The sequence below is a fragment of the Triturus cristatus genome, chromosome 1_2 (assembly GCF_964204655.1).
Source record: "Triturus cristatus chromosome 1_2, aTriCri1.1, whole genome shotgun sequence".
In the NCBI taxonomy this organism is placed as follows: Eukaryota; Metazoa; Chordata; class Amphibia; order Caudata; family Salamandridae; genus Triturus; species Triturus cristatus.
The window spans coordinates 582,750,925-582,763,742 of NC_140580.1; the positions used below are offsets into that span (position 1 = coordinate 582,750,925).

Below are 12,818 nucleotides of genomic sequence, written 5' to 3' on the forward strand. Positions count from 1 at the left end.
GAAGCAGGGGACAAGGCCGGAAAATTGCTTGTCTGGCTTAGCAAAAAAGAAGCAGACGCCAGATGGGTAGGCTCCATTGTGGATGACCGGGGTGATGCTCTCTCCACAGATAAACAAATAGTATCAGCATTTGTCAAACACTATGAAGACTTTTAAGACTGGAAAACATTTAGTACTACAAACGAAATCGATAAATACCTTGCAGGAATATCGGTTCCTAGACTAGAAGAGAGCGACATAACAGCACTAGACGAAGACTTGACTCTGGCGGAAACAGGGGAGGCTGTGGCCCGATTAAGACCGGGAAGAACCCTGGGCCCATGTGGATTACCTGCCAAATTCTTTTAAAAAATGTAAAGATCTACTGGACCCACACCTCCTGGATCTCTATCAATACGCATATGAGGAGAGGACTCTCTCAGCTGACCTCGAAACTGCCACCATTGTGACCATTTACAAGAAGGGCAAACCCAGAGATAGGTGCAACTCATATCGCCCCATCTCACTGCTGAATATAGAGGTCAAAATCCTTGCGACAATCCTGGCCACGTGACTTTTGCGAGTCATAACGACTATTATTCACTGCAACCAATCTGGATTCATGCCCAGCCGGGCAACTAGATGGAACCTCCGCAGAGCACATAATTGGATGATGGCCATGTTTTCCAGTCACTAGATGCAGAGAAAACCTTTGAAGTGGTGGACTGGCCCTTCTTAGACACCACTATCATTAGATTCGGATTCGGCCCAAAATTTAGTAAGTGGGTGTCGTTACTGTATACTGCACCTAGAGCAGCAGTGCAAGTTAATGGTAGGACAACAAAGCCTATTTCTGTGTGGCCTACCTTACCCCTATATATGACTGGATACATGCAGCAAGGAACAATCCCACATATCAACTTGAAAGAGGGACACTGACACCACACACATTTCTACACTATCTGTATGGATGAAAAGGGACGCAAAAGTTACTTGCCGCAACACAGGTCACCAGAGAGGTATGGGAACGGACCACTAAGACACTGGGTTGGGCCCATAAGATAACTAGGGCTACACCACTGTGGAAGGGAAATTGGCTCAAAGAAGTGGCTGGGCTCCGGTGCTTCGAAGCATGGGACATGTTGGGGATCTCCACGTGGGTGATATCACAGTTAAAGGTGAACTCAAACCCTTTCCAACCCCACAAACTGAATTCAAATTTCACAATTCCCAATTCCTCAAATAAGCTCAACTATGCCACACATGGGGAACAAGGGACACTGAACTATCGCAATACGCTCCAGTTGAAGGGAGAATACTGCAGGAAGAACTTACGACCAAAGCAGTCTCACTCACTTATAAGACAATAAATAATAATATGCCCAATACCCTGGGTAAGCTGAAGGAAACATGGGAGAGAGACATGGGGGAAATGGAGGAGAGAGACTGGGAAGCGGCCCTGGTGCACCCTAGAGAGGTCGCAATAAAAGTCAGACTCCGTCTCATCTAGTTTAAAATCCTACACCGGGTCTATTGTGACAGGGAAAGGCTACATAAAATGGGGCGGGCAGAGTCCTCCCTGTGCCTGTGCTGCCTAGCTGCCACAGGAAACTTCCCACACACAATATGTGAGTGTTCCAGCATACGGGTGTACTGGGGCAAGGTAACCAAAGAACTGAATACAATGTTGGGAGTCTGTCTCCCAGAGCTGACCCGAAATTTATCCTGCTGGGAATCCCATGTGACACTGATGTCCCCTGACCCAAACTACTTTTCAGCTTATTGTACCTGGTAGTGGTGAAGAGGGACATAGCACAGTATTGGGGCACACAGGAGACTCTGACATTACACAAATGGAAATATGGCATGGATCTCTGAATGGCAGCGGAAAGGGTGACATACAAAATTGGAAGTGCCCCAAGCAATTCACTAAAATCTGGAGTAGCCGGATAAACTACTATGGTCTGAAGCAAAGTAACAATGACACTTAAACCACCACGGGGGGACACAGGACTAAAGGAGCACAGACGAACTTAAGACATTGTGTGGGGGGGGAGGGGGGAGACAAGCGAGATGGAGTACCAGGACTATCTTAACACACAAAGGGACCATTGTGAGCCCGGCATGCGCCAAGAACGAGGGTGGTCATTCGAGAGAAGAAAGCGGTACGAGCTTGCGTGGTTAAGGTGCGATCTGTTGTTATTGTTATGTGACAATATTGTTTTCATAAATAAATAAAACAAAGTATATTTATAAAACTAAATAAATATATGCAACCAAATAGAAAAACAAAAGAAATAACAAAAATAACTCTTAAAAAAGAAACCGAAATAAAGGAGTTGGGGCAGGTGCGGCCAGATCATCTATCACCTTTAAAAGATTGGAGGAAAAAGGGGCGGACATGGCATATATGTTCTGGAGCTGGAGTACCATAGAAATATCAGTAGATGGAAAACATGCCAACATTCAGTGAAGCTAAAAATGTGATGGTACCACTGCATGTTGTTATCTACTGTTTAGAAAGTTCAGGATGGGAATGAACAGTGACTTCTGTCAGTAATATTGCTTTGTTGCGCAAGTATAATGTATGAAAAGAGTACACTGCCTCTGTAATTGACATAAAGATACTGATGTGATATCCATGTTTAAGACATACTGATGAAGCTCAATAAAATTGGTTGAAAATAAATAAATGAAAGATTAGAGGAAAACAGATTTTGACACCCTCCAGATATAACAAAACAATGCGATATATATCTGATTTAAAAAATATCGATAGTAAATTCCATAAAGTGTTTACTATAACAATTAACACGTGAGAACCTCCGTGAAATCGATGCAGAAAAACAGTTAAGTCATTGCCATGCAACAGTGTATTCTCTAGGGGGCGTGGGTTAGTGGTGCCATTTTATATTGTTTTTAAGCAACAAATGTAGTTTCAGGGAGGTGAAAAATGTAAGCAGCTAAAGTGTTCCTAAGGGGCATCATCAGTAACAAATAAAGTGATACAATGTTTTATACAATTGCTATTATTTTTAAGAACAAAGGCATTAGTGTCCTTGTCTGAAATGGCTGAGTGCTCACTTTTATAAAGCACACGTTAAGAGGCGATCCTCTCTGGGTTTGTTTAGATTCAAGTTCTTAAATGTGACACATTCTCTCCCTGCATGTCAAACAAAACCCAAGGCATCTTACCTGCATAGACTATTTATTTGTAGGTTTGCTGCCAACAAGTACTGTAAAGGTAACAGATGAGATGAAGATGGAACTACCTTTATCATCTTAACGCTGCACAAGAATCAGGAAATGAAGCATGCAGATTTACCTGGGGAGCCTGCTAACGACTCAGTTCTGCTGACAACAAAGGTACGGGACAGGGACAAAGGAACTGAAAGGGAGAGAAAAAAGGTAAGATACCGAAACCATGACCAGAATTAAGACAGGAGGTGGATACTTGACATGATCTGGAAAGGTAGAGGCCCACAAAACCAATGAATCCAAGGTAGAATTTGAGAAACAAGGACGGACAACAGCAATCATAACTTTTTTGGGTGTTAGACAGTTTATACATCATTCATTTACTTTTGAGCTTGTTCTCCACTGAAACTATCGATTAGACACACAGGGAACATGAAAGAGGTAAGATAGAATTAAAATAAAATGGCCCTTGACGTTTGCATTCAAACAAAAGACAATGTTAGCTAGTTGGTAAATTTACATATTTCATATTTATTGTAATTCGTGTAACAGATAAAACGTAGAGTGCTCATTAAAAAAAAAACACCAGAAATGGCTACTGTGTTTTAAGTAAGCACGCAAGAATCACAGTCTGGAAGATTGTTTCCCAGTTTGTCCCATATTTCTTTAATTTAGATATTTGTCTCGCTGTAAAATGAAAACATTTTATCACACATCTATGGTTGGCTGTTTCACTTCCAACCACGAATTTAGCGGGGACAGACACAGAAAAGCAAACCTACACAAGTGAGGAACACTATGATAAACCATCTCTTACCTGGTATCTAGTTGATAAAAAATAAATGCCTCACTGTACTTAGAAGCTTACTTTTTCCTTAACTAATTCTCTCCACAGACTGCCGCCTTAAAAACTGAGTGATTGAGCAGGTTTAGGTCTCTTTGAGTGGATTACAGATTTTCCATTCAACAGAAAATGTGTGGGGTGCACCACATTCCAAAAGGAATTTACGTACAGAAATATTGGACTCTTTTCTGCATGGAAGTGAGGCTGGACACATCTCAGTAAGCCTATGCTACCAGGTCGTATTGGAATGTGAAAATAAACATACTCCTCGTGGACAGCATAAACCAACATCTCTGTCTTGCTAAAAAGGGAGCAATAGAGTCACGCTTACAAATCCCTACGTCAGCAGTCGGTTGAAAATGGTGATGTCCAACATCAGATGTATTTTTGGTGAAGAAGAAAGTGTGAGGATAAGATTTTTTTCGTCTTCTGCATAGCAAGACTAATCCTAAACTCCCATCCACTTCTCAAACACAGGAGTTTTCCCTTACGGAAACTCACAAATCATTTCAGGGAATTCAATTAGATCTTGTACCTAATTGGGGGCACATATGTTCGCCAAAGTGATTCACATGACCCTCATGTCAGCCTTGATGTACCTCAGTGAGTGCAGGGTCTCTCTTGCTTGTATACACTGGAAATGTTGGTGGAATCAATAATCATACTTGCTACCCCTGCCACCTTAGTGGCTGATGGTACCCAGACCTATTGCTGAAGGTGCCGATAGCAAAGCCTGAACTGGTCCTTCTTAAATATGTGCATCTCTTGAATGAGGACACTATCTAATTGAAGGGACTGAATGTATGCCAGAATGTCATACACTTTGCAGGTGAATGCTATCCCTTACATTCAAGGACGTCAGAACAGAGGCGTAACAAAACTTGAGGGGGCAAGTACATATAGAGGACACCTCTTCGGAGTCAGTTAGAAGCTCTCAGGCTAGGCTGAGGGGGCCACACCGCGAGGGCTTCTGGGGCCTATGTTACGCCACTGTGTCAGAGCACAAGGGGGCAATGAAATGAAGCATAAATGAACCCTGAAACAGTCTACAGCATCAAGATTCTCCCGAGTGAAAGTGCCAGCTCCCCCCAAATTCACATTACAATGGACAACAAACTGAACAAAAAGAACATGACAGAGCCATAATCGCAAATGTATTGCTTCAGAGTCCTTCCTAAACCACCTGTACCCCGATTTCTCAGAAATAGGGGTGACATGGAACATAAGACCATACCCATATTGCAATTAATTGTAGTAAAATCAGAGTAACTAGAGCTTAACTAACCACCTCGCTCTGCAATCCAAATCAATCAAACAACTCTGAATTATGTCATCACCTGGTACAGTGTCTCTAACATTACAGTATAATTAGACTAAAAGCTCAACAACAACCATTCCCAAGTCCACTCATTCCAATGCAACTTTAATGTAAAACAATATTGTCAGCACCTCATTAAGGATTCCCTAAGTGAGTGCAGTCGACATCTCTTGCGTTGAACTAAAGTGTTTCTGGTTGTTGCCCTCCTGACCTTTCAATGCTCCTGACCTCTGTGACCCTTTCCGATGTCTGTCGGAGGCCTGTTTTCTTGGGGTCACTTTATCATTATCTTCTTCTGTCTTTTCTCCTTTGATACCATTAACACAGTAATATTTTGCCTGCCCACAAAACGTTCAACACCATCACCTACATCTGGTGATAATGGAGGTTTTTAGGTATCAATTCTCAGACTATGGGACCAAAGTGCAGTCGTTCAAGCAGAGTGGCTGCATTGTCCAAATAGTATTTATAAATCCCTGGACTAGCTCTTCTTTAATTAGTCCTTCTATCAAGGAGGGGGAGGAGCTTTTAACTAAGATGTCTCACGTTCTGTCCGAACATTTTGTGCTTCTTTGCCTAGCACTATAGAGATGCTCAAAGGACATTTGAACGGATACGCTATTCCGGGGACAGAGTTAAGAGCACCTTTCCTCATCTCCTCAACTGTCTGCTTTCCCTGCGCACACTCTCCCGGAAAAATGATTCTCCAAATCTTCACGCTTATTAAGGGCCTGAATTAGATCTTGGAGGATGGGTTGCTCCATCCGCAATAGTGAAGGATATCCTGTCCACCGAAATATAAATCCCATTATATCCTATGGGATTTATATTTTCCGGACGGGATATCCGTCACAGGTGTGATGTAGTAACCCATACGCCGAGATCTAAATAGGATCCTAAGTTTTTAAGGCGTTTGCATCACAAAATTGGCAATAGTCATCATCGTGAACTGTTCATAATCAACCATCATTTGTATCATTTGCTCATTGCCTCCACTGTCCCATGCAGACTTTTCATATCAGCGATGAGTTCTCAAATGTCTTTGCAGACATCAGAGTGCACTTCTACAATTCTGACTCTGAGTTTATGGACTAGTGCACACAAAAAAACAAGTGTGAGGGACAAACTAAATCAATTAGTAGATCAGAAAGGATGATAATTTTAGGTGAATTTATGAGAGTATGAAGGGCAAGAAATGAAACAGGAATACATTGGAAACCCACCTTAAAATATCTCAGGACTTATCCTACAATGAATACAAAGGGGCATCGTGCCAGAAAATAGGTGGTGTCTGTAGAAACGGCTAACTGTCTATTGTGGCCCACTGCTGTCCCAGCCATACAGCACCATGAAGAACTGTACTTGCTGCAATATACAGCAGACAGTAATAGAACTTAAATGATTTGAATTCTTGCTCTCACCAGACAATATCAAACAAGCATGTGGACGGCAGCCCAGAAGCTCTTACATTAAATGAAAAAAATAAAAGCACAAGGGCGTTAACTGTCACAAAAAACATACATCTAATAGGTGCCAAGTTGTATGGGTTCTGGGGAGCAGGGTTCAAGCAATAATTCCTGTAGTGACCCAAGGGTCCTGCCAGGACCCTTCATGCTTTTCACAATGATCCAAATTACACAATGCTACGGGACGATGCGGCATTGTCTGTATGAACTGAGAGCAGAGGAAAATGAGATGGGACACAAAAAGAAGACAACCGGAACCTCATCTTCACTGTGGCATACTGCCAGGTGGCGCTGTTTAGAAAGAACATATACAAGTGTAATTGTGGCATAGAGTGGAGTGCCTTAGAGTGGAATAGTGTACAGTGTCCTGGTGTATAGTAGAGTGGCGTTGAGTGTAGGGGTATAGATTCAAATAGCATGGAGTGGAGTGGCGTAGAGGGAAATGCATGGAGTGGCGTGGAACATCATATCGTGGAATGGAAAAGCGTATAATAGAGTGGGGTAAAGTGTTATAGCGAAGAATGAAATAGCGTAGCTTAGAATAGCTTAGCATGCAGTGGTGTAGAATGGAGTGCCATAAAGTAAAATAGCATAGAGTGGAACCGCAAAGGGTGGAGTGGCATAGAGTTGAATAGTGTAGAGTGCAGTAGCGTACAGCAGGGTGGCGTAGAGTCGAATAATGTAGAGAGGAGTGGCGTAGGGCTGAGTGGCAAAGAGTGGAATAACAGAGTGGCGTGGAGTGGTATAGAGTGGAGTGATGTAGAATGTATTAGTGTACAATGAAATGGCATAGAATGGAGTGGTGTAGAGTGGAATAGCATACAGTAGAGTGACAGAGTGGAATCGCTTATCGTGGAGTGGAACAGCGTAGAGTGGCGGAGCATGAAGTGGCGCAGGGTAGAGTGGTGTGGAGTATCGTAGAATTAAATAGAGTAGAATGGCATATAGTCCAGTGGAGTGGCATACAGAGGAGTGGCATAGAGTGTAATAACAGACAGTGGAGTTATGTAGACTGGAACAGTATACAGTGTTTTGGCTTATAGTGGGATAAATAGCATGGAGTGACCTACTGTGGAGTGGCATAGAGTGGATTAGTGTAGCGGTGTAGAGAGGAGTGGCGTGGAGTACCGTAGGGTGAAGTGGCGTATAGTAGAGTGGCTTTGAGTGGAGTGGTGTAGAGTTGAATAGAGTAGAGTAGACTGTACAGTGGAATGGCATAGACTGGAGTTGCAAAGCATGGAGTAGCGTTGAGTGGAGTGGCGTCTTAGAAAGAACATATACAAGTGTAAATTGGGCAATTAGCATTGCAAAAGGCTAAGGGTGCTGGATTAATTTGAAACATTTATGAGGCTGCAACTGCAAGCCATGTCTCACTCTGACCAGAGTGTTAGCACCATAGCATTATCATTCTACACTTATATTATTTTTTTTTACTTAATGAAAAGCACCTCTGTAAAATGTAGCAATCAAGCTTGCCTTTCCTTCATTCTTAGATCTTACCCCTTTGGTCATTTATAAGCACAACTGGACCTTACCTTGGGAAAAGATGCAGGTGATTGACAATAACGAAAACGCTTCAAAGTTTCCTTCAATTATTTCTGTGTGTGATAACACGTGGTTTATACATGCAAATACACATTATTTATCATATATATGCTTGCATATTTAAAAATCTTAGAAAAGTATTATTAAGGTCACATATTTTTGCAAAAATACCCTTCCCAATTAAGGGGATGGTATAGTTAAGTGACATCCTTTTCAGTGATGCAGTGACATCACTGTATGTGGAATAGTCACCCACCCACCTTTTTTTCTTCCTAAGGATTTGTACCCCACTTCCCAGGGTCTAAAGAAAGCAACAGAGTTGTACCTCGCTGACTGGTGCTATACAAAACTAATACAGGAGTGTTTTATTCATGCTTGTGAGGGAACTGGAGTGCAGTAATTCCTGGATATTTTCCATGGGTCATTTGGGACCAGGGGTAAAGGCATCCTACAGGCGAGTGGCATTTGGTGAACTTGGCTCCCATGCAGTTAAGCTATATTCTGCTGAGATTTCTATGTAGAAATAAGTCCTGCATAAAAATTACCATGATATGGCTTTAAAAAGGAATGAATTCCTCCCACATTTGACCACATGAATGGACATTCAATGATCAGTGATGAATATTTTTGTACAGGAACTGTAGAAGAGATAGCTACTGGGTAAAATACATAAATTAAGGTAGACAATATATGAGCATAGGTAAGTTATCACGATACACACTCTTTTAATGAAAACAAGGCTAGGTACTTTCCATTAGGCTTGTGTTATATAACTTTTTTCATGTTCAATTTAAACAGTAAAAGTTTGCATAGGGAAACTGAGCAAAGAAGATTAAAAGGGGGATCCAACCTCCATTATTAGATACTGCAGCAAGTAAGATGTACTTCAAAGATATCAGAACAAACATTAGACTGCCTGTACATTGGTTGCACCTCATCATTACGTAAAACATTAAATATAAACAGGAACACATTTTGCTATGTTATCAGTACAGTGCTCGGTACTGGGCGCTGTTTCTCCTAAACCATAGCAGAAGTCACAGCATGTGACCTTAAACCTTCGTGCCCCCCCCCCCCAACATCTACAAAGAGCCCACGTTCACTTCTGGAAATGTAATTAATTAGCCTTTTCCACAGCTCTAGCGACTTTTTTCTTATAACTTTTCAACATGCTGCACAGGAGCCACACCACTTTACAGCATAGCTTAAAGACATTGGCAAAGTCAATAGCTCTGGCTAAACACTAATAAGGTCCCAAAGGCGAGACCTATCGGCTATGCCACTGCGGGTTAATTTAGACCATCCTACTTTAGCGGGTGGAATGGTCTAACATCACTAATAGCCCTTCTTCCTCAGGCTAGATGGGTTATTGGCCCTCGCCTGTGGTTGGGGCCTATAGCTGTGGTCTGACATTTTAACAAATGATATAGTCCTCGGCAGTGAACTATAAGGCTATAATAGGTGAGGAGGAACCAGGAAGAAAGGAGAAAGAGATCAGTAGACAGGAAGAATAGAGGGGAATGGAGAAGACAAAAGTCAGACACTTAGGTGGGGGTGTGTGTCAACAGGAAGACTGCCATGTTGTCAGGATATACGTTTTCCCTGCTGGACCCATTGTCAAGAAATGATATGGTGAAATAAAGGGAATAATCAACACAACACCTTTTGTAGGGTGCTAGGAAGGGCTATATAGAGTAAGTAGTTCTAAAATGGTGCACTGAACAGCTACATGAAAACAGGACGCAGAAACTTTCTGCAACTTCTTCTAAAAGACCATTGGAAAAAAAAACAGTGAACAGAGAGAAAGATGAACAAAATGTTGACAAGGGATCAGAGTTTGATAATTGATAATAAAAAAGAGAAGAATTAATACTATGAAGAGATGTAATGAGAATGAGTCAGTGAAACATGTTTAAGCATCGAGGCACTAAAGCAATGGAACCACGTGCAACCCACACATCAATGCAATAAAGGGAGTGGTAGGATGAAGGGTGGAGCACAGCAGCAGCTTTACAGAGGGAGTAGCGGAGGGTCAAATAGGGAACGACAAAGAGGGCACCAAAATTATTCCTACACAGATGAAAATAGGAAGCGAAATGACTGGAAGATATCAAGAACAGTGTGGCAAAAATGGCCCAAAACATAATCTTGACAAGCCTGGTCCACAAAGAGATGTGATGGACTGACATTGCGAATAACTGTGACAAATAACGAGTTATCCACAGCTGGGGAAGAAAATGTGAGGCAGTTTAGAAAAGAGAATCATGAAGCATTGTGACAGAGACCGCCATGAAAAAAGCAACACAAAGAGAACTTAAGAGGACATGACTCAACCCGTCGAAGAGTGTGGTAAAGAAGGTGCTTGAGGCAGAGGGGCGGAAAGAATGCTTGAGGTAGTGACACAGAGAATCATACTATCGTTGTAACATGGCGAGATATGGGGGCGGTGCAAAAATTAGTGTGAAAGAGGAGAACTAAGAAACAGTGCTGGAGAGGAGGCTTTTGAAGTGTGATCAAGAAGGCATGAAGCAATTTGCCAGACAGACATTCAAAGAATGCAATAGTCCTATGGTTAGGATCTATGAGATTTTAAAGCACTAATACAGACAGGACCCTTTAAGTGTTGATAAAGGCGATGGAGGGGGGGAGGGAACGCTATTGTTGTGGGTTATATATTATTTGTTGAGATGAGCACTATGGTAAGCAATGCAGGAGCAGGGAACAGCTGCGGAAAGCTGACATGATGTTATTTCATACTACAAGTCATATGATAGAGTTATTATGCAATGTCACGCCACTGTATGAAACGTGCAACTGTTGAAAACCAATAAAATTATGTTTTTAAAACAAAAAAAGTGTTGATAAAGGCACATTAGGCAGAACGGCAGAGAAAGCTCTGAAGCAAAATACAGAAAGAGATGCGGAAATAAAACAAGGCACTTGAAAATGAATGAACTCAAATATCAGCAAACCAAATCCAAAATTCAGAAGTGTCACATAGTAGCTAATTAACTAACAGCGCTACTGCCAAGATCAGAGCATTTAATGCCTTGGGTGTAAGTAGAAAATTGCTAAAATAAGGTTTAGTAGTCAGGATAGACATTCCATTAGAAATATGTTTCCAAAGCAACTACCTCATATCTCTCTGGTACTTTAGTTTCATTCTTGAATGAATGAGAACGAACACAATCCGTTGTCTTACACACTATTCTGAAAATAGCACGCATCTCGCCAAACAAGCCAAGACTGATCTTGCAACTTTAACCATAACTTTATTCCTAGTTGTGATGCAACGTTGATTTCTAACCACTTATAAAACATGTGATGGACACTAGGAAAAGTTACTTTATTGTGGTAACTAAGATACTTGGAATAAACTTGACTTGTCTGCTACCACTTGACGCTCCTGCTGCATGCCACCTTTCAGTAAAAATGGGAAAGGCGCCTTTAGGACATTTAATTACTATTTGGCATGAGTGACTACTACATGTCAAGGAATAATCACAGCACTGGTCAGGATGAAACCCCAAATTCACTAAATTACCCTAAGCTCAACCCCATGGTAGCTATGGCACGAAGCAGACATGCAATTTTGTAAATTACTTATGCAGTACCAAAACAATAATAAAGTCGAAATGCAACACAATAAAAATCCCAAACCAAATTAGAAAAATAGAGTAAAATTGAAGAAACAAAATTACACCAGTATCCAATAAGAGGAACCAGAGATATGCATTTTTAAAGTTTTAAGTAGTTATAGCACCAAGAAAGATAAAGTGCCAATAACAGTAAATGGTCGCGGTAGACCAGAACCTTAACGCAATTTGACGCGGATCGGATGCACCAACCAGGTTTGTCCTAGTTAAAGATTTTACCTTCTGACTTCCATAATCATCAATATTCTTTATTCGGTCATCCACTGACCATAAAAGAAACAAAATAAAATAAGATCGACAAGGTACATAAAACAATATTTAAAATCCCATATCATATAAAAACATTATACTAGGACATGTCATACAGGAATAACAATTCATGAATCCGTTACAGAGCACATACGTATCGCTCGCTAGATAAAGTTGCAGTCAAAAGACATGTCCTCACTGTAGGAAATGTTTGTAAAAATTCCATGGCAGCCCTACATTGTTTAAAATTTGCCTGCTTCAGCAGAGGTAAAATAAGCACTCTCCTCAGCGAGCAATAGTATTTTCCAAAACGGATAAAGTGGAGTGTGTTTTGTGTAGAACGTCCGTCAAATGGACAAACAGGCATATTGGAAACAAACAGTGGATGGTGTTCAGGGACAGTTTAGTTAGGAGTCTATGGTGTAAGATGTTAACCCATATGAAATAAGGCTCAATGCCAAGACATGCGGATTTTAGCATGGGCAACAACTGTGGACAATCCTGATTTTTTTTTTTAAATATTCTCTCCATAGCACCTTTAGCTAAGTTTGATCAATGACCTA

The 12,818-nt window shown here is 41.3% G+C and overlaps 1 protein-coding gene across 7 annotated transcripts in view; it reads right to left on the minus strand.

Annotated features, from left to right (window-relative positions):
* CNNM2 (cyclin and CBS domain divalent metal cation transport mediator 2) overlaps positions 1-12,818 on the minus strand; it is a 1,019,413-nt gene that overhangs the window by 92,282 nt on the left and 914,313 nt on the right. For 3 of the 7 annotated variants that reach the window (XM_085606596.1, XM_085606593.1, XM_085606612.1), the window contains exon 6: positions 3,305-3,367. The exons of the other annotated variants lie outside the window; for them this stretch is intronic. In XM_085606596.1, coding sequence (XP_085462722.1) covers positions 3,305-3,367 — 63 coding nt within the window. The remainder of the gene's footprint in view (positions 1-3,304; positions 3,368-12,818) is intronic. 7 annotated transcript variants of the gene reach the window in all.